The sequence below is a fragment of the Hylobates moloch genome, unplaced genomic scaffold, assembly GCF_009828535.3.
Source record: "Hylobates moloch isolate HMO894 unplaced genomic scaffold, HMol_V3 SCAFFOLD_16, whole genome shotgun sequence".
NCBI lineage: Eukaryota > Metazoa > Chordata > Mammalia > Primates > Hylobatidae > Hylobates > Hylobates moloch.
In genome coordinates, this window is record NW_026652291.1 from 9,064,417 (window position 1) to 9,087,627 (window position 23,211).

At 38.5% G+C, this 23,211-nt stretch overlaps 1 protein-coding gene across 5 annotated transcripts in view; it reads right to left on the bottom strand.

Moving 5' to 3' along the window:
* PAPOLA (poly(A) polymerase alpha) overlaps positions 1 to 23,211 on the bottom strand; it is a 66,276-nt gene that overhangs the window by 38,906 nt on the left and 4,159 nt on the right. For all 5 annotated transcript variants that reach the window (XM_058429373.1, XM_058429374.1, XM_032135033.2 and 2 more), the window contains exons 2-6: positions 9,306 to 9,479; positions 8,443 to 8,509; positions 3,697 to 3,778; positions 1,252 to 1,361; positions 780 to 833 (exon numbers count right to left, since the gene is read on the bottom strand). Coding sequence is in view for 3 of the 5 variants with exons in the window: in XM_032135033.2 (XP_031990924.1) it covers positions 780 to 833; positions 1,252 to 1,361; positions 3,697 to 3,778; positions 8,443 to 8,509; positions 9,306 to 9,479 (487 nt within the window). In the remaining 2 variants the exon portion in view is untranslated. The remainder of the gene's footprint in view (positions 1 to 779; positions 834 to 1,251; positions 1,362 to 3,696; positions 3,779 to 8,442; positions 8,510 to 9,305; positions 9,480 to 23,211) is intronic.

Sequence of the window (23,211 nt, forward strand, 5' to 3'; positions counted from 1 at the left end):
TGCAGCCATTTTTTTTGCAAAATAGCATAACAGTGAATTATCTTTTTTATTTTTTAAAGAGATTAAGTCTCGCTATGTTGCCCAGGCTAAATTTAAGCTCCTGGGCTCAAGAGATCCTCCTGTAGCAGCTTCCTGATAGGTGCACATCACTGTACCCAGCTTCAATAAATTATTTCTCTTACAGTTTCCAAAATGTTACAATCTTCACTTTATTATCTGTGACTTTCCAGTACCATTCTGTACAGCAAAAGTAATGAATTACTAAAGTTGCTTCACTGTCAACTTTATTCTCATCACTTTAATTACACACACTGAAAGCAGCAAGGAGAAATGAACATCATCTCAAGAATTTGAGTCCATAAATCCTCCCCTATCGGAAAATATTTCAGCACTCACACTTTTCTCCCAATTTTTAAATGAAGTCAAAGCAAAGCGTTACTTGCAAAAACACATTATGCTACTGCCTTAATGAGACTAAAGGCACACAAAACTGGCATATGGAAAGGCTACCAAAAAAACTTTTTTGTAATAGCATTTCAATTTTAAGGTTTCATTACTTCTGTTTTAGCTCCAAATTTCACTTGGTATTTTTTTAAAAACTTATAATGGTATATTCTACAAAGAACAGGCAGTCACTTCCATTTAAAAGCCTTAATTGTTATTAATATCACAACCAACTCGCTAATCATAAACTTTAAAATAAACCAAGTTTTTAACCTATATCAATCAAAATTAGTGACAGCACATAGCAAGAACTGTCAATTTGAACTATACCTTACCTCTATTCCATCAAAACAGAGTTTAATAACTGGTACGAATGCCTCTTCAACAGCCTATAAGGAAAGTAAACAAGTTTAGGGTCTCTGAAACTACATATTAAGCCTCTACTAGTTTTAGTACTTTAGCAAAACACCTCACACAAAAATAGCTAGCTTTAAACTGGGCTGTTTAATCAGACAAATCAGATCAGAAATCAAGATTCAAATATTTGATTTCACCCACTCATCAGATGTATGATTGTGGCCAGATTATTTCATGTTTATTTTGTTTGCCTCAATTTCCTAATCTGTAAATGAGTTTATAATTTTAGGCTTGCTGTAAAGAATTAAAACACAAACACATATGCCAAGTGCTTAGAAGGGTTTGGCAAATTGCAAGAACTCAATAAATGATGGCTATATTGTAAAATTCACTCATCTGACTAAATGAATGTTCATAACTCATCCCATTTCACCCCGAACATTTACGCACTCTTAAATCTTTTACTTCTTCCTGTAATTTCAACTTATCATAGAATGAGGTGAAAAAGTCACTTCGATCAACATGTCTTGGTGCAACACACAACGCATCAATATCAGCACCTAAAAAAAATTAAGCCCATCAACCACTAATTAATATTACAAGAAAATTATTTTGCATCCTATCATGGTAGTATTTGATGTTGAGAATCTGTTTAACATACTGGTGAGCTTCTAAAAATGTTCCACCCCTTACTAAAAATTACCAGTCAATGGAGGACAAACATGATTTTAATTGATGGGGTATATTTTGATCCTGCAGCATCCTCTATTTATAGTGGCCCAAGTAAACTGGGAGCCCAAAGAAAGACGGCTCAGCAAGTACTTTCATGGTAGAGAGGGAATTATTCAAACATACACCCAACATCTTGATGTCATTAGTCATAGCCATGCTCACTGATTAAACAAAAAAATAGTTTTCCTCTATGTACTACGTGTTTGGTGCTTACAGGCTCTCTACCAGGCCCCTAAATGGGACCTACAAAATAAACTTCAAGCAGAAGTATCCAAAGTAGACAACAGTAAAATACTTGTCATTAATTCAGTGCTTGATAAGAGGCCAGCACTGAGTACATAGGCAGAATTTTAAAAAGGAGAATTAAAATCAATTGGGGTCATAAAATGGAGAGATTAATGTGGAATCAGGTCAACAGTCATTTTCCTAAAAGACAAGATGCTGAGGTATGACTCTGAAAGCTATTTATTATAACAGAATATTCAAGAACAGGAAGAAGGGTGTACAGCACACAGGATATATCAAAAGTAATGTACTAATGGGACAGAGTGATGGGAGATGGAGAGAGGGAAGGATACTAGAAAACAGACAACATCATCCTGGCAGATACAGTTCATGGTTAAAGAATACAGCCTCAGCTGGGCGTGGTGGCTCATGCCTGTAATCCCAGCACTCTGGGAGGCCGAGGCAAGTGGATGGCTTGAGCCCAGGAGTTCGAGACCAGCCTGGGCAACACAGGAAAACCCTGTCTCTACCAAAATAAAACAAAAAAATTAGCCAGGCATGGTGGCATGTGCCTGTAGTCCCAGCTACTCAGGTGGCTGAGGCCTGAAAATCACTTGAGCCCAGCAGATGGAAGGTGCAGTAAGCCAAGACTGTGCCATTGCATCCAGCCTGTGTAACACAGCAAGACCCAAAGACAGTACAGCCTCAGGATGCCTGAGTTGTACCTACTCTGCCAGTAGAAGGCTGAGAAAAACTGTTCGAGCTTTATTGCCTCTTTTAGTCCCACTACTCAGGCTCCTGTTTGTTATGTGAGAATAACAGTACTGGAAGAACTAAATAAGATAATGAAGATTTCAGTACTCGGTGAAAGAAAAGCAGCTCAATAAATGTTCTTTGCCATGGTAACATTTTTATTGTGTATTTATTTGCATAGAGGAAATAACTACAAGTATAAACTATTAACTGATTATCATTGGCTATGAATACACATTTTTGGGGTTTGCTTTTGCTTAGCTATATTTTATAATTTGTCTATAAAGGTAATAGCTGGGGCCATCCACGAGCTTTTCTTTTTTTTTTTTGAGACGGAGTCTCGCCCTGTCGCCCAGGCTGGAGTGCAGTGGCGCAATCTCGGCTCACTGCAAGCTCCGCCTCCCGGGTTCACGCCATTCTCCTGCCTCGGCCTCTCAGAGTAGCTGGGACTACAGGCGCCCACCACCACGCCCGGCTAATTTTTTTTTTTGTATTTTTAGTAGAGACGGGGTTTCACCGTGGTCTCGATCTCCTGACCTCGTGATCCGCCCCCCTTGGCCTCCCAAAGTGCTGGGATTACAAGCGTGAGCCACTGCGCCCGGCTGAGCTTTTCTTAAAAGCTAGAATTCATTTTTATTTCCAGTGATAGTTTTCTGGTGAGGGAAAATGATATATATGTAGATGGCAGCACTGTACAAAAGAGCTCTCCAAAGGAAAAACTACTCTGTATCTGTACTTTCCAATGCAGTAACCACTAGCCATACATGGCTACTGAACACATAAAACGTGGCTACCTCTACTGAAACTCTGAATTTTTAATTTAATTTTTTTTTCTTGAGACGGGGCCTTGTTCTGTCACCCACGCTGAAGTGTAGCAATGCAATCACAGCCTTGACCTCCCTGGGCTCAAGCAATCCTCCTGCCTTGGCCTCCAAAGTTCTAGGATTACAGATATGAGTCACCACACTAAGCTAATTTTATTTAATCTTAATAATACTTTTGGACAGTGGCGATATAGAAGTCAGCATTATTTTACATCTTTCTTACTGAAAAATTTAGACTCCTCAAAGCACTCTCTCTTCCATGCAAGCCTAAGCTATATGATACACAAGTAACTGAGATGGGTAAGTCATAATTTTTAAGAACTAAAGGGTCCCTTTCTAAGAAAAATGAAATAATACTTACCTTTTGTATGCACTCCTAATCTGTAAGATCCAAATGTAAAAATTTTTCCTCCAACATTTTCAATTACAGATTGTGGAAGATTCTGTTGAAACAAAAAATGGTTATTTTGCCAGTGGAGCACAAGGGAAACTATTCAAATGATACTATACTGGGGTGGGGGAGTGGATCCAAGAAAGATTACAGTGTAAATTTATATAAAGGGTATTCAAAGTCTATAAAATTGTGGCCAGATTATTTCATGTTTATTTTGTTTGCCTCAATTTCCTAATCTGTAAATGAGTTTATAATTTTAGGCTTGCTGTAAAGAATTACAACACAAGCATTTGGTAATAAAAAATACCAGCCCCTCAGATCAATCATATGTGAAATTCAATTTTCAACTTTTAAAGAAGTTTATTCTTTATTGTTAGAATCTTGCCATATTTCTCGAAACTGCTATAAAGAAGACTGTGATTGAGAAGATCACGTAATCCCACAGGAGCACGTTAGAATCAGGGACTTTATTCATGACAAAGATGCTGTATATAAAATGAACCATCAATTTAGAGTTATAATAAAAACATATTCTGATTGCTTTAAAGAAAAAGATTATATTCAACGATTTTTACCAAATATCCCACAGCATATTAGAGTTTTTTTTTTTGATCATATCAAAAGTGACTTGAAAGCCAATAATAGCCACGCGTGGTGGCTCACACCTATAATCCCAACACTTTGGGAGGCTGAGACAGGCCAATTGCTTGAGCCCAGATTGAGACCAGCTTCGGCAACATGTGAAACCCCGTCTCTACAAAAAATGTTTTAAAAATTAGCTGGGCATGGTGGCGTGCGCATATAGTCCCAGCTAATCAGGTGGCTAAGGTGGGAGGATTGCTTGAGTCCTACAGGTCGAAGCTACATGAGCCATGATCACGCCACTGCACTCTAGCCTGGGTGACAGTCAGACCCTGTCTCAAAAAAAAGAGAAGGGGAAGAGGGGAAGAAGGGAAGGGGAAGGGGAAAGGGACAGCAGAGCAGAGAAGAGAAAGCCAATATTGGTAAATAATTGCTTAGTTTTTTAGATTTCCAAAAGGCTTTAGTGAAGTAATTTAGAAACAACTAAATTTACTTTTCTTACTCAGAAAGAGTAGAGTCATCAGGGAGAGGGAGAAAGCATTCAAAAGCTGCCTTCCTGGCCCTGGCACTAGTGTAAAGTCCCAAGCTTTACAGTTTAGTATTCAATGGCCCTGCTCATAAGAATGACAAGGTCTGTCCAAACAAAAACAATTTTATTAAGTGTTTAGTCAATATTTCCTTTTACCTAACTCCTCAGTATAATAAAGTATCTATTCAGTACCAAAACATGTAAAAGACCACCCCCTCCTCTCAAAAAAAAAGGACATAAAATGAAGTGTTATTTCATACTCCAAATAAACCCTAAAGACAAATTCTAAAGAGTCAGAGACTCTTGTTTTTTAAGAGCATATTTAACCATCGCTATAGAAAATACACAAGTTATGTGTGTAATTTTTTTTTTTCTGAGACGGACTCTCGCTCTGTCACCCAGGCTGGAGTGCAATGGCGCAATCTTGGCTCACTGCAACCTCTGCCTCCTGGGTTCAAGCCATTATCCTGCCTCAGCCTCCTGAGTAGATGCGATTACAGGTGCACACTACCACGCCCGGCTAATTTTTGCATTTTTAGTAAAGACAGGGTTTCACCATGTTAGTCAGGCTTGTCTCAAACTCCTGACCTTGTGATAAACCCACCTCGGCCTCCCAAAGTGTTGGATTACAGGCGTGAGCCACTGCGCCCGGCTGTAATGTTGTATTTCTTAAAAGTAAGCAAAGCCTTTGTCTTCCTATGTTTAGATATTTTAAAACCTCAATGGCAACGCTGACCTGGTTATTTAAAATTAGCCAGCAAGATGTGTGCAGAAGTAGCCTACAAAGGAGGTGAAGGAGAAACTATCTTAAAACACTGGTCCACAGACTTCTCTATTAAGAATAACAATATTTTGAAGAATACACTCCAATGGTACTTTCTGCAAGGATGTAAACATTCTGTCACTGTCACTCATCACTGTTAGCACTTGAAATGTAGCTAGTGTAGTCAAGAATCTGAATGTTTAATTTTGATTAATTTTAATTTCTATTTAAATACCTGGCTGGTGACTAGTATATTATAAACTACATTTTTAGATATTAGTATGTTTATACCTATTATCATCATTGTAACCCAGAAATTAAGATTTCTTAATTCAGGTCATGGAAAAACATTTTCACTTGCAAAATCTTTTTTTCATTTTTAAGTCAAGAGTATTAGATGTCAAACAAACCAAAAAAAAATCTTATTTTCTACCAGAAACTAAAATCAATAAGAAACATATGGTACGTAAAGTCCACAATTTAGAATACTACATTTGCTTAAGTTTAATTTGCATTTTGAAATATACATATACATTGCTTTAAGTAAACAGTACTATAAATTTGATTAAAACCAAAAGACTACAACTTTTCTTTTAAGTTGATACCCTCTCTCCCTGCTCTATGAAATTTTTCCTTTACCCTTGGTTCTCTTTTCAACCTTTCAGTTATATTATAGATTAAATATGGATTTTGTACTACCCTGGAAAAATTACCGCTATTTATGTTATTTTTTTTTAATGGGTCAAATGAACTCCACACACAACTCTACAAATACATGTTCTCTACCAGAAGAAGCCCAGCCATGTATTTATGAGTTGCATGTATGAGTATTCATAATGAAGTGTTAGAAACTCAAAGGCGCCGGGGCAGTGGCTCACCCCTGTAATCCTGGCACTTTGGGAAGCCAAGGCAGGCAGATATCTTAAGCCCAGGAGTTCGAGACTAGCCTAGGCAACATGGTGAAAAGCCATCTCTACAAAAAATTAGCCAGGCTTGGTGGTGCTCACCTATAGTCCCAGCTACTCAGGAGGCTGGGGTGTGAGGATCACCTGAGCCTGGGAGATGGAGGATACAGTTATCTAAGATCATGCCACTGTACTCCAGTCTGGGCAAGAGGGAGACCCTGTCTCAAAAAATAGAGGACAGGAACAGTACCTCACGCTTGTAATCCCAGCACTTTGAAAGGCCAAGGTGGGCAGATCACTTGAGGCCAAAAGTTTGAGACCAGCTGGTCAACATGGCAAAAGCCCATCTCCACTAAAATACAAAATTAGCTGGGTATGGTGGCACACACCTGTAATCCCAGCTACTTGAGGGGCTGAGGCAGGAGAATCAGTTGGCCGCAGGAGGCACAGGTTGCAGCGAGCCAAGATCGTGCCACTGCACTTCAGCCTGGGCAACTGAGCGAGACTGTCTCCAAAAAAAAAAAAAAAAGGAAAGAAAGATAAGAAAGAAAGATAAGAAAGGAAGAAAGGAAGGAAGGAAGGAAGGAAGAAAGAAAGAGGCCAGATGCTGCACTGGCTCACGCCTGTAATCTCAAGCACTTCGGGAGGCCAAGGAAGGTGGATCACTTGAGGTCAGGAGCTCAAGACCAGCGTGGCCAACATGGAGAAACTCCGTCCCTACTAAAAATAAAAACAATAGTTGGGCATGGTGGCGCCCGCCTATAATTCCAGCTACTCAGGAGGCTGAGGCATGAGAATCACTTGAACCCGGGAGGTGGCGGTTGCAGTGGCACCACTGCACTCTACCCTGGGTGATAGAGACTCTGTCTCAATAAAGAAAGAAAAAAGGAAACCCAAAGAACGTTATTATAGAAAACTAAATAGGCCAGGCAGTGGCTCATGCCTGGAACGCTAGCACTTTGGGAGGCCAAGGTGAGATGACTGCTTGAGGCCAGGAGTTTGAGATCAGTCTGGGCAACACAGCAAGACCCTACATATACCATTGGCCAGGTGTGAAGGGACATGCCTATAGTCCTAGCTACTTGGGAGGCTGAGGCCAGGAGGATTGCTTGAACTCAGGAATTTCAGGTTACAGTGCACTATAATGGCGTCACTGCACTCTGCTTGAATAACAGAGCGAGACCCTGTCTCAAAAAAAAAACCAAAAAACTAAATAAACATTCAGTTTGAATAATACCTGAAAATCTTTTTTAAAAACTGTGGCAGAAAGCCGGGCGCGGTGGCTCAAGCCTGTAATCCCAGCACTTTGGGAGGCTGAGGCGGGCGGATCACGAGGTCAGGAGATCGAGACCATCCTGGCTAACACGGTGAAACCCCGTCTCTACTAAAAACACAAAAAATTAGCCGGGTGTGTTGGCGGGCGCCTGTATTCCCAGCTACTCGGGAGGCTGAGGCAGGAGAATGGCGTGAACCCAGGAGGTGGAGGTTGCGGTGAGCCGAGATCGCACCACTGCACTCCAGCCTGGGGGACAGAGAAAGACTCCGTCTCAAAAAAAAAAAAAAAAAAAAAAAAAAACTGTGGCAGAATTTCTTAAAAGGTTAGACGATTCTCAAATATGTTTAAAGCACCTTTTTGGAGAAACATCCATTATTTCTGTGAAGAGTGTAAGTAGTTTACAATTACTGAGTTTCAGTTTTCAAATGTTCCAAACAGAGTACTATACTTATTTTTAAAAATCCCTTAACTCAGTTCAGTTTTTCCTGCTTCCAAATTAACTAGAAAAATAATGTAAAATCTGTTATCAATAGTCTAAAATTGACTCCACATTAAAGACTCTAAATCCACTCAAATAAGAACAGGTTATATAAGACACTTGCTGTGTTCAGTTGGCTATATACGATGAATTATTTCATATACAAAAAAGTTGCCTTACCTTACTTTCACTGATTTCTCGTATCCACTCTTTTACCAGGTTATTTAGTTTTCCCAAAATTAAAATCCTGTTGATAAAACAATTACCAATCAAGTATTCCAGATCATTACTGATTAAATTTCTTAGTTTTAAATAGGCGTTCTTCCTAAATTATGAGTTTTTAAGTGATGAGAAGCACAGTATATCGTAGTTAGTGTGCGCTCGCTCGCTCTCGCTCTCTCTCTCGCTCTTTCTCTCTCTATATATATATATAGGCACTGTTACACTGAGTAAGGCATTCTTCTTTCTCCAGACAATTCAGTACTATAACAACCAAAAGCATTAAAAAATCAAAATTCTTCAGAAAAAAATAAATAAATAACATCAAAATTAAGGGAAGAGAACTCTATGTAGAAAATAAAAGTTTTCAGCCAGGTACGGTGGCTCACGCCTGTAATCCCAACACTTTGGGAGGCCAAAGGCAGGCAGATCACTGGAGGTCAGGAGTTCGAAACCAGCCTGGCCAACATGGTGAAACCCCATCTCTACTAAAAATACAAAAAATTAGCCGGGCGTGGTGGTGGGTGCCTATAATCCCAGCTACTCGAGAGGCTGAGGCAGGAGAATCGCTTGAACCCAGGAGGCGGAGGCTGTGGTGAGCCAAGATCGCACCATTGCACTCCAGCCTGGGCAACAAGAGGAAGACTCCGTCTCAAAAAAGAGAGAAATGTTTCTCTCTTAAGTATCCCTCTTCTCCAAAACAGATATATAGATCTGGGCAAATAACCCTGGCCTTCTAAGTAAGTAGAGAATGCCTCAAAATTAGTTTATGTCAACGTTAATAAAAATTTCCGAGTTAAAAAAAATATAGAATATCTATTTACCTGCGCTGCAGTTCCTCTTCCTCTTCAAAAACCCCAAAGGGTTTCAATGTCTCAATTAGTTTCTGTGTAAGTACGCAGTCAGTCTCCTTGGGGGCTGCTAAGCTGATAGGAGAAGTAATGCCATAGTGCTTCTGTGGCGGTTGTGTTTGTTGTGATCCCTGTGTTGTAACTGGACTGTAAATAAAATTGGATAAAATTACTGCCAAAAGAATTCTACAATTTGAAACAAATCAGTATGACCAGAAAAACTAATTTAGTAACACACATTTCTAAACGATTGGTTCCCTGCAATATCCCCAAAATTTATGTCAAAAAGTGACCAAAAGCAAGTGACCAAAAAGAGAAAATCCCGCCCCAAGGATTTTAACTGTGTCACTACTTAAACACCTAAGTTAAAATCCAGACCAAATACATTGCTAGAGAAAACACTATCCAGAATATAGTAAACTTCTGAGAAATTTCACCTCTTGAAAAGAAGCCAAAATCTGTTTCTTAAACATTGATAAACACGCTACAAAAATGCTACTTTACCAACATAAGACATTCCCCAAATGAAACCTGGCATCTGGCTCACCATGAGTGAAGTTCATAGATAATGAATAGCATAAACTTAAACAAAATTTGAAGGGAAAGAACTATATTCACCCTAAGCTTGTTAATGATCTTTTTAAGAGATTTACACTTCGATAATGATGCTAGTCTAAAAGGTTTATTTTACACACACACACACACAGAGCTATTTTATCCATTTTAAGATAAGTTCCAAATTTGTAAAAAGGCATAGCATGCTTTAAATGCTTAGGATATAAATCTGACTCGATCTTTTTTCTTAAATTTTTTTTCATTAAATTAACTTTAAAAAGTCAACACAATAATTTTAAACTAACAGTTGAATAACATACAAAACCAAGTACACGATAAGGAAAGACCCAAAATCTAGATCAGTTATTTCTCCCAAATTCTATTCCTTAAGAAATTAAGTGTTTATAGGCCAAGTGTGGTGGCTCGCCTCTGTAATCCCAGCACTTCAGGAGGCTGAAGTGGGAGAATGGCTTGAGCCCAGGAGTTGAGGCCAGCCTGGATAACATGCTGAAACCCTGTCTCTACCAAAAAAAAAAAACAAGTATATTTTACACACACACACACAACTACTTTTTATTTTTTGAGATGGAGTCTCGCTCTGTCACCCAGGCTGGAGTACAGTGGTGTGATCTCAGCTCACTGCAACCTCTGCCTTCCAGGTTCCACCGATTCTCCTGCCTCAGCCTCCTGAGTAGCTGGGACTACAGGTGCATGCCACCATGCCCGGCTAATTTTTATATTTTTACTAGAGACAGGGTTTCACCATGTTGGCCAGGCTGCTCTCAAACTCCTGAGCTCAAGTGATCCGCTCCCTTTGGCCTCCCAAAGTACTGGCATAACAGGCATGGGCCACCACGCCCAACCACAGCTACTTTTTTACCAAGTTCTAAACACAATTTCTACTTTAAGTTAAAGTGTGATAATCTACATAAGCAATAAAGTGCTAAATCTAAGAATGCTTGTGATACATTTACTGAACAAATCCACTGGGTTCCGGTCTATACTGCGGCTGCTAGACGGTTCTGTAATTTGTCTTGTGTTATCAACAAAGATCTAAGAATGCCAGGAAGCCCATACTGTGTGTTACTAATTAGCTGCTGGACTGTGTGTCATCTATTTACTGTTGCCTGGTCTAGTTACATACTGTCTTAATTTTAATTCAGATTTTATAATAACATCTACTGAATAAATATGAATCAGACTTATCTCTTGCAGAAATTAATTCACATTAGATCGTTTCCTCCTGCCCCTTTAATCTAAGTTGCATAGCTACTCGAAGCTATAATGTTAATCCCCATCAGCATTAAGCATTTGCTGAAGACTTGCCCAAGCATGGTGTCTCACACTTGTAATCCCAGCAAATTTTGGGAGGCCGAGGAGGGCAGATGATTTGAGGCCAGGAGTTCAAAGACCAGCCAAGCCAATAAGGCGAAAACCCATTTCTAATAAAAATACAAAAATTAGCCAGGCATGGTGGCATGCTGTAATCTCAGCTACTCGGGAGGCTGAGGCAGGAGCATCGCTCTAACCTGGGAAGTGGAGGTTGCGGTAAGCCAAGATCGTGCCACTGCACTCCAGCCTGGGCAACAGAGCAAAACTCCATCTCAAAAAAAAAAAAAAAAGCATTCGCTGAAGACAAAATAAAAATGTTCTATTTTCCAATCGTATGTAGCATCTCCTAAGGTTAAAATATACACATGAAATGTAACTGAATTCATAATATCTTGGTCATTACACACAGGTTTTTTTTCCCCCAGTTTTATTGAGATATCATTGACATACCAAAAATACTGAACGTAATTAATGTATATAATTTGGTGAGTTTGGACATATGCATACGCTTGTAGTTCCATTAGCATAATCAAGGTAATAAACACATCCATTACCTCCAAAAGTTTCCCTGTGTACCACTCTGGTTTTCTGCCATAAGAGCACGCAACTTGAGATCTACTCTTAAATTTTCAAGTGCACAATACAAAGTATGCTTACCACATATCCTAACGTAACTGTATTATCTTGTGTTATTCATTGCTTCACGAGTTTTTCTGAATAAACTACAGTCCTTCACAATTATCCTGGGATTATGAATGCTTTTATAAATGATTTTAACATGAGTAAAGCCAGAAAAAGTGTAAAAACTTTATTTTGTCTAGGCTAGATCTGGTTCAAGCAAGGAGAGCTTTTAAGTCAAGTATAAGCTGAAATTATACTTTTGTAGCTTCAAGCAATAAACCTCTATTTTTGTTTTGTGCAAGTAGTATGTTTCTCTGCATTCTTTTCCATTCTCAAGGAATTAAATTCATTACCACTTCAGTTTGGATCATTAAAAAAACAGAGTATCCACTGTAAGATTCCTAAATCTTTCCATTTTTTTCTTACTCAGATCTTTAGACTTTCCTTGTCACAATAAACAATGCTTGGAAAGCTCCTGTCTACTTTAACTTTCTCACTAGAACATTAGAATACAGGCCCTGATTTCTAAATGTGCACAAGACTTGTTCAGCCTAATTTGAAAAAATACTGATTACACTAACATTTTGATGGGGAAATAAATCAGATGCAAGCTGGAAATTTTTATTTACTTTATTCCAAATGTAGGCACATCATCTCGCCTCAGTATTACTTTGTGTCAAGATAAAACCACATGTGTTCCATCTAATTCAAGAAAGAACATATATGGGCCAGGCATCATGGCTCATGCATATAATTCCAATGCTTAGGGAGGCACAGCAGGGGAAAATCACTTGAGGTCAGGAATTTGAGACCAGCCTGGGCAACATAGCGAGACACCCATCTCTACGAAAAATAAAAATTAGCTAGGCTTGGTGGCACATGCCCATAGTCCTAGCTACTCAGGAGGCTGAGGCAGGAGGATGGCTTGAGCCCAGGAGTTTGAGATAGGAGCCCAGGAGGGAGGGAGGGAGGGAGGGAGGAAGGAAGAGAGGGAGAGAATGAGGGAGGGAGGGGAAGGAAAGGGAAGGAATGAAAAAAAGAAAAGGAAAAACTATGTTAAGATAGGCCTACCAAATAAAAAGAAACAAATGCGTACTCTTGAAATTTACAAGATACTTGTGTCTCCAATAAAAATGGCTCAGCATGAGCTTAAGGAGCTAGACTAAGAATTCCAGGCTCCCAGATGTTTCAAACGTCCAAAACGTCCAAAGTAGAAACATTAAACATTGCAACACTTTAAATGGAAGTGAAGATTTTCCATTTAACATTAGAAATTAAGTAGAGTGATAAAACAATTAAAGGAATCTTTTTGTTGCTGTTCTCTTTCTAGCAAAACAAAACTATATACTCCAATATTGGGCAATCTGGAACATAAACCTCCAAAGATTAAGGATTCTTCTGCCTTACATATGCACTGACACTCTCCTGGAACCACACATCAGACAGCTACCAATCCCAAGAATGCAAAGTTCCTCCTCCCATTCTTGAACGCACTAGACATCTGCCCATTCTAGAAACATTTTTACCAGTATTTAGTTTTCTTCAGACACTATTCTACTTTGAAAAATAAACTCCTACAATTTACGTAACACAGAAAGGAAAAATACAAACCAGACATATAGCTGCAGTATTTGTGATTCCTTAAAATGTCTTCCTGGTTTTTAATATCAAGAACACTGTGCTTTGCTTGAGCAAGGGTCCATTTTCATCTCACCAACATAATTAATATTTACCTTCAGGGTATTGCCTGAATTCTTAAAGTGCAACTGGCAGCCAGATCTAGCAAGCTCTCTACTCTATAAAAATACAAAAATTACTGTATTTCCTTAAGAACTATTTTTAGTAACCTAATTTTTTGCTCCATTGTGTATCTATCCTTATTCTTTCTTTTCATCCACGTCTAATGCAAACATCTTGCCAGTTTTTAATATTATGACTAAAGCATTCTTAAAAGTCTTCATCCTTTCTGGATCAGAGTTACACATAAATACATACCTACGTATAATAGTACATATATGAATTCTGCCCCCTCTCAAAACCACAAAAGACAGCCAAACACTCCTCCCCTACAAACACACCTTTTTTTACAGGTTCAAGGCAATGTATAAAGAATTTTCAGAACTCTTCTCTCCTTAGAATATGAGGAGTTTTCTTTTTTTTTTTTTTTTTTTTTTTTTTTTGAGACAGAGTCTCGCTGTGTCCCCCAGGTTGGAGTGCAGTGGCGCGATCTTAGCTCACTGCAAGCTCAGCCTCCTGGGTTCACGCCACTCGAGGAGTTTTCTTTATAATATTTAAATTATTCTCATCAAGGCAAAGTTCACATAGAACACGTGCCTTTTAATTATTTTAATTTTAACATTCTATATAACAATTCCTTTTCAATTATTCTAGTTCTGATTCTTGGCAATCTTGGTCCCAACTCCTTTCCTTCTACTCCTTTGTCACATGGTTCCACCATGCATACTACTACTAAGTATGTCTTCCTAAAATATAACTCTATACTAAAAAACTGTAACTTCTGGTAACGGCATTCAAGGCAGACTACAAAGTCTGGTCTCAACTCAAAAACAATCTGATAAAAAAGGAAGAAAGCAGGCCTGATTTCACTTCTGCTACTCATCGTATTACTCTGGTTTCATTTCTGCCACTAGTTATATTATTCTTGGTTAAGTTGCATCTCTGTGGATTTACCTTAGAATTTATTGTATCTCTTCATTACTTTGGATAACAAACTAGGAATTTTACAACTACAACACATAACACTAAAGAGCAGTTTCCAAACACGAAAGTTTTTAGACCAAAGCTGAGAAACAGGTCTTTCCTTTCCCCATGCAGGGCTGTCAAGATGACTCTAATTAGGATAAATATTTAGGAACTTAGAAAGAATAGTGACATTTTTGTTGACTGTTGGCTGTTTATTTTGGCCGGATATTTGTTCAAAAGGTTAGACATTCAACTTAACTAATATATACAATCTCAACTATCAAGAACCACCTTGGTACAGTAGTTAGAAATGAAATGCAAATAGGCTGGGCATGGTGGCTCATGCCTGTAATCCCAGCACTTTGGGAGGCCAAGGCAGGCAGATCACGAGGTCAGGAGATCGAGACCATCCTGGCTGACACAGTGAAACCCTGTCTCTACTAAACATACCAAAAAAAAATTAGCCGGGCGTGGTGGCAGTCGCCTGTAGTCATAGCTACTTGTGAGGCTGAGGCAGGAGAATGGCATGGCATGAACCCGGGAGGTGGAGCTTGCAGTGAGCCCAGATCCCTGCACTCCAGCCTGGGCGACAGAGCGGGACTCAGTCTCAAAAAAAAAAAAAAAAAAGCTATCTAATGCAAATAGTGCAAGTTCCTATGATTTGTTAACTGGAGTTTAATGGTCATACATTCAAACAGGCAAAGCATGACCATCTTTGGACATATACTGATAACCATTTTAAGTCAGTGAAGACAATTATGAAATACTCAAATGGCTTTGACTGTCCATAGTAAAATCTAAAACTCAGATGCTATTTCAAAAATATTTAAAAAGCATAAAGGCACTAAAAGAAAACAAAAAACATTTTCAGAGCCTTAGTCAAGCAAGACACGGAACGCAAAAGCCATAAGAACAGGTTTACTTATATCAAAATATTCCAACTTTTATATAATAACAATATAGCACATAAGGAAAGTTAAAGCAAATGATAAAAGGAGAAAATACATGCAACTTATGCCAAAACAGCAGCAGTCTGAATACATAAAGAACTCTTCAATCAATTTTAAGTTTCACTGCATATCAGGGAAGCAAATTAAGACAACCAGATTAATGAAAAACAAAACTTAATATATGTGGTAAGAATGAAAGACAAAAAACCTCCAACGCTGGCAATGGTGTAAAAAAAAAAAAAAAGAGCCCTTTTTCATCACGATGAAAGCAAACTTGTTACATCATTTTAAAAAGCAATCTGATATTTATCAAAATTAAAAATGCACATACCAATTTTAAAAGTTTGTCTAGCAACTTTATCTCCAGCGATCTATTTATTACAGAAATACTAGGACAGAAGGGTCAAACTGAAAGCCCTGAAGTTGGAAGACATATTCTCTTTAATCACACATTTTTAAAATATAAAATATTACATAAAAAGCTAAATCCCCAGGCCTGGTGCAGCGGCTCAGACCTGTAATCCCATCACTTTGGGAGGCTGAGGTAGGAGGATCCCTTGAGCCCAGGAGTTTGAGACCAGCCTGGGCAACATAGAAAGACCCCATCTGTACAAAAAGTTTAAAAATTAGCCAGCTGTAGTGGCATGCACCTGTAGTCCCAGCCACTCAGAAGGCTGAGGCAAGAGGATCTCTTGAGCCCAGGAAGCTGAGGCTGTAGTGATCCGTGATCACACCACTGCAATCCAGCCTGAGCAACAAGCAAGACTCCATCCCCAAAAAAAGCAAAAAACAAATAAAAAATATATACATTTCCAGCCACTGCTAGAGTATGGGTGCAAAGACTGGAAGACAGACCAAAATAGGGACCCGAATTCCGGCACAACAGAAATAAGCTTGAAATGAGCAGCGTCTATCCCACGGCTATCCTCTAAAAAGGGAGCTTCTTTGGTACTTAGTTCATTCACTTGTAAATTAACTCTCTTGATCTCATAGGTTCTGGAATTTGAACCTTTCTCATAGAACTAACACAGAAAGGTATTCAAGGTTGTTCAATGAGCAGAGTATGCAATGAAGTAAAACTGGAAACCACCTAAATATCCATCAAAAAACAACTGGTTAATTACAGTACATGCTTACAACTTAAAACTATGCCAAAATAAAGCAATGAGATAGTACGTGTAGCAGCATGTGTATCAGGAGGAAAAAAAGTGGCAGAATAGAATTATGATCATAGCTGCCATCCACTGAAATTTCAACATATCCCACGTATTAAGTCAAGCACTTTACATTATTCCCAATTTTTTTCTAACAACTCTTACTATTAAACTAAGAAAGAAGGCTTGACTAAGTTTACTGGACCAGAATATGAACCCAGATAGCTGATTTCATAGCCTATAATAATCATCTCTATACTGAGGCACCTCTGTACCTCATTTACAATATGTAGTCATATAGATAAAGATTTTTTTTTATTTATTTTAGAGATGGGGTCTTGTTCTGTTGCTCAGGCTGATCTAAACTCTTGAGCTCAGGCAATCCCCCCTCACAGCTCAGATTACAGGCATGCACCATGACACCCAGTTTTTTTTTTTTAACTATTTGTATGTCTATAACACATTCATAGAAACACGACCAAGCGGAATTGAGACTGTAAAATTTTACCTTATATTTTATAAACTTGTTTCAATATGTTAAATTATCTGAAGTAGATATTAATAATCTTGCAAAAGTTGAAAGTTAACTAATTCTACTGTTAACCATTAAATTAGAATAGTTATAGCAAGGAGGCTAAAATCACCCCCTAAAATGGCAGCAAGGGGCACCAAACAAATCCTCAAATTAAAACAATAATTAGCTTTTGGTTATTAGCTAAAAACTCAGTTTATGCTAATTAAAACACTATTTTGTGAAATAAACCAAGATTTTTTAAATAGCTTTTTAGTGCAATACTCTGGCTAGAAATAGTAAATCCAAAGCAAATACTGCTTTATTTATTGCTCCAGGAAGCTGCTAGGGCGGCCAAGGTTATTAAACATCAACTCAATTTTCCTAAAAGCACTTTTTTCTCATCTACCTTTTGTCAGAAAGTACAGTATTTATTAGGTTGAAATGTACCAAATTCCTAAATATGCATAAAAGACAATGCTAAAGAAAATCAGAAATATAAAGATGCTTAAGGTAGTCTCTGTTTTCAATGACAATCTCAAATTTAGTCTGGGATTCAGATCCTTAAACAACAAGTGCAAAGTAGAAGCTTGGGAAAAAAACCATTAAAGAAACAAAGATAAAATCATGATTATGCCAGAAGGTTAAGGTGTACACAGTAAATGATCGGAAGGGAGAGGCGTAATCTAGGCAGATGACTACTAACACACAAAAGAACAGAAAATCATATTTCCATTGGTGTTTTCCTTAAATAGTTAATGTTTAAGTACTTTGCATCTTAATTTAATTTTTTTAATAGAGTCAGGGTCTCACTACGTTGCCCAGGCTGGTGTCGAACTCCTGGGGTCAAGGAATCCTCCCACCTTGACCTCCCAAAGTGCTGGGATTACGGGCATGAGCCACCACAGCCCGCCTGTGTCTCAATTTATACAAAACTCATCAGGCACTACTGATTAATCCCCACCTAGTGATACTAGGCATTTGGAACAAGTTGTGGCCCATGATATTAACAGTGTCAACTGCCCCAATTTATAACTACTACTTAACAGAAAACGCTTTATTATCTGCATGACAGAGTTAAAACTGAAAGCCAAACTTGCTAAATCTTCTTTGGAATCAATTAGATAAACTACAGTAACTTATTTAAAGTAACAATTCACCACAGTAGAATTTGCTGTTTAAAGGTCTTAACCTTAATGTGCTCATTCAAAGGACATGAACAGAAAAGATACAAGGGATCTCTCTAAAGTATCTCAATGTGCATTAAATATTAATTCTTAGCCAAAATAATACAATCTCCTTTTTCACAAGGCATACAGTATATGATAGTAGCTTAGAGGCAAGAATATCGCCAAAATAACGTATTTGCTAAGAAATTAAAACAACGGTTAACTGGCCCACCGTAAGGTGTTCTGTGTAAGTGGTACTAAAAATATTTAGATCCCACTATATTCTTAAAAACGTACTGCAGGTGGGCCATCCAGCCAATATTTAGTAAAGCAGTAGCAGAGGCTCAAAGATGATGTAATAGTTTGTTTATGCTCACGGGGAATAAAGCATGTATGATAAAGCCCAAGGCCAAACTGAAAATTCAAGGTTGCTTATGCAGAGAAAGGGTACTTGCTATTCAGTTACTACAATGGCCAAGTTATTTTTCCTCACTTCCTAAGGGTACTTCCAACTGCCCCTTTGCGCACAAGCGCATGTATTTGTGTGTGTGTGTGTGTGTGTGTGTGTGTGTGTGTGTGTCCCTCTCTCTCATATGGCTAGGAGAAACTTTAAAAAAAAAAAAAAGCCAAATTGTGCACTCCTACATCAACTTGCCAAGTACAATTTGAAAATGAAAGAAATGTAAATTTAATAAAGTATGAAACAGGACCTGAAAAAGTACGAAAGAGTGTGAAAATGTATCAGAAAATAGTCAAAATTATAGTAAGTCATAGTATTACAGACACTAATTTCAGGAAATGCAATTTAAATGTTTCTAATGATCAAAATGACAGAAACACTATTCTTGATCAACCTCAAAATTACAAAAAACTGCCGTAAAATCCAAGAAGCCAATTTCTGGACAAAATATAGAGGGAATACAAATTCGAAAAATAATTCTGTAACAAAAGAGGAAGAAAGAAATCTAACAGAATGCCTTTATTTTTTCTTTCCCAAATCCTTAAGTTTCCACAAATGAGATTGCTATACAGTTCAGCAGGCCTACATACAATCCAAAGATTTAAAAAACCAAAAAACAAAAAAAGGCAACTCCCACAAAAGGTACTGGCCACAAAGCGGCGTCTGTAAGTGGCAAATCTGTGCATGGCTTTAAATAAGAATATATACACAAATAAAGCCACTGAAAGTAGTCGTGTGCCACATAACAGCATTTTTCAGTCAATGACAGACCACACATACAACAGTGGTCCCATAACAGCGTGATACCGTATTTTCACTATTCCTTTTGTGTTTACATACATTTAGATACACAAAGGCTTCCTAATGTGTTACAACTGCCTACAGTATTCAGTACAGTAACATGCCGCACAAGTTTATAGCCTAGGAGCAATAGGCCATATCATACAGCCTAGGTGCATAGCAGGCTATACCATTTAGGTTTGTGTTAAGTACACTGTTCCCACAATAAAATCACCTAACACATTTTTTCAGAATATATCCAATCATTAAGCAATGCACAAGATCTCAGGTTCTACAGTATGTTACATTCTGTGTATACTACAAGTATACACTATATGTTACTTTTGTTTATATACTTTTGTATATATTTTTTATGTAAATACTTTGAGATTTAAATGTTATACACACAAAAAAATTGAGCCTGAAAATTAATTCTACTTGAAACTATACAGAGATTCCAACTGGCCAGGCCTGGTGGCATGAGCCACCTGTAATCTCAGCATTTTGGGAGGCCAAGGCGGGATTGCCTGAGCCCAGGAGTTTGAGAGCAGCCTGGGCAAAGTGGCAATACCCTGTCACAATAAAAAATACAAAAATTAGCCACGTATGGTGGTGCGTGCCTGTAGTCCTAGATACTCGGGAGGCTGAGGTGGGAGGATCCCTTGAGCCTGGGAGGTCAAGCCTGCAGTGACCCATGATTGCACCACTGCATTCCAGCCTGGGCAACAGTGAGACCCTGTCTCAAAAATAAATAAAGACTCCAACTGAGCTAACCACACATGGTTCCCTACAGTGTCCACAGGAGACGGTACAGTGTACTGGAATGAGAATGGAACATGGAATCCAGAGCTGATTTAAGCCCCAATCTACAATTTAGTACCTTTATGACCTTGGTCAGGTATTCTTTTGAGCCTCAACTTTAACCAACTTTTAGGGGAACCAATTACCTCCTATAATGTTGCTGCTTTGTAAATCATAAACTGGCAATGTCCAATTATTTAAAAGCTGCTAGGTAATTAGAACCCTGAACATACAGAATAAAAGAGACACACACACTCTCCCAAAATGAGAACTAGCTAAGAAGCCAAATAGTCTCATTTTACCTGAAAGAAGCTAGCTTTATAAACTTGCCTAGATAAAACTGAAGATGAAATTTAATTGTAATGTTAACCTAAAGTTGACTTAGTTATCCAGGAACAGAATGTTCTGATGGGCCAAACCCTTTTTAAAGTTGTTATCAAGCCAGAACTGGCATCTGTCTTAAGAAGGTGAGGAAAACAATCAGGGATAGGAACTGAGTAGGCTCATAAATTTACTCAACTCCAATACCTTGCCTTCCAACTTCTCTACCAAAAAATATGGACTGAAAACATGTTTAAGGTAAAACACCACATCTCAAAACCATAATCAACGTTTACTAAGCAGCAATTCACTACAAAAACTCCAAATTTTAAAATCTGAGAATCACAATCTCTCATAGTTCTGTTATCTTTCCTAAAGGTTATCTACTACATTGTTTTTCACTGACAACAACAAAAAAATTGTATTTAAATCACAGACAGTTGGGGTGGGGTGGGGTGCAGTGTTCAGAAAACCACCAGACAGTGTTCAGAAAACCACCAGAGGCCAGGAGTGGTGGGCCTGTAATCCCAGCACTTTGGGAGGCCAAGGCAGGCAGATCACCTGAGGTCAGGAGTTCGAGACCAACCTGGTCAATACAGGGAAACTCTGTCTCTACTAAAAATACAAAAATTAGCCGGATGTGGTGGCATGGGCCTGTAATCCCAGCTACTCGGTAGGCTGAGGCAGGAGAATCACTTGAAACTGGGATGCAGGGGTTGCAGTGAGCCGAGCTAGCACCACTACACTCCAGCCTGGGCAACAGAGCAAGACTCCATCTCAAAAACAAAAAACAAAAAACAAAAACACCAGAGGTGCTGCATGGGCAGCTCATACCACCACTGAAAAGTCTACTTCATCTTGGGGCAGCTGTTCTCAGGCAGGATTTCTCAAGTTTTCAAACATTTTGGTCTCAGGACCCCTTTACAACTCTTAAAATGTATTGAGCACTCCAAAGAGCTCTTACTGACATGCATTATGCTTACCAATATCCACTGCATTGGAAATTATAACTGAAGAACTTTTAAAGTATTTATTCACTTAAATAACAAGAAACTCATTACATGTTAACACAGCTTTAAAAAACTATTTTCCAAAACAAAAAATTTAGTAAGAATGGCATGCTTCTGCATTTCTGTAAATCTCTTTAATTCTGGCTAAACCAAAGATGGCTGGATTCTCATAGCTGCTTCTGCATTCAATCTGTTGCAATAAATTGTTCTAGTTGAAGCATATGAAGAAAACCTGGCATCAAACCAACATTATAACTGTTTCTTTTTGTTTTGTGGAGACGGCTATGTCACCCAGGCTGGTCTTGAACTTATAAGCTCAAACAATCCTCCCACCTCAGCCTCCCATAGTGCTGGGAGCAACATTGTAACTGGAAAAGAGGAGTATTTAGTCTTTTCAATTAATTATGAGTAGTCTTCTTTGTTAGGACACCAGAACTCCACAAGAGGCAGTTTTGCAAAGATTAGTTACAATACGAAGTTAAAACCCTATTAATAAACCCTCAGTACTCTGTTGCATTAAAATCTGGTTTACCTTGCACTCTGAATGTACCCTTGAATGCACATATGATTTTATTACATCACAAATGGTCATTTGGAAAATATGGGTTCACTGAATTATACAGGTCTACCAAATATTAAAAAACATTCTTTTTTTAAGCACACATTATACAGCATTAAAACTATATGCATTAATATTACCACCAATGTCAGCAGAAACATCTTTTAAGTATTGGGAAAAACTGTCAAACTCATGATGGAAAAGCAAGCTTTCTAAAATTCTATATTTTGCTTGAAAGCTCAAATTTTGGCCAGCCGCGGTGGCTCACACCTGTAATCCCAGCACTTTGGGAGGCCGAGGCGGGTGGATCACCTGGCGTCAGGAGTTCAAGACCAGCCTGGCCAACATGGCAAAACCCTGTCTCTACTAAAAATACACAAAATTAGCTGGGCGTGGTGGTGGGCGCCTGTAATCCCAGCTACTTGGGAGGCTGAGGCAGGATAATTGCTTGAACCTGGGAGGTGGAAGTTGCAGTGAGCTGAGATCACGCCACTGCACTCCAGCCTGTGTGACAGAGCGAGACTCCGTCTCAAAAAAAAAGACAAAAAAAAGAGAAAGCTCAAATTTTTCACTGGCCAGGAATAGTCAGTTGTTTACCTTGAAGTGACAGACTTGCTTTATTCTCATGTAAGTCTCCTAAATACTCAAATATGAATACCCACAGTTCACTACTTGTTCTTTCAGATAAAAATGGAGCTCCATGAAAACACTAGTTTAGCTCACAAATCAACATACAAGTGCTCCTCAAAACCACCATTCTCCTCCCCAGTATACAGCTTCACAAGTACTTTCCGTGGTCACAGTACATTAAAAAGACAAAGTGTCAAGATTTAATAAAATTAACCTCCTTTTACTGTTTCATCAAAAGCTTTTTAGACTGAGTGTGCAGTCTTTAAGAAATAAAAGGACGGCCGGGCGCGGTGGCTCACGCCTGTAATCCCAGCACTTTGGGA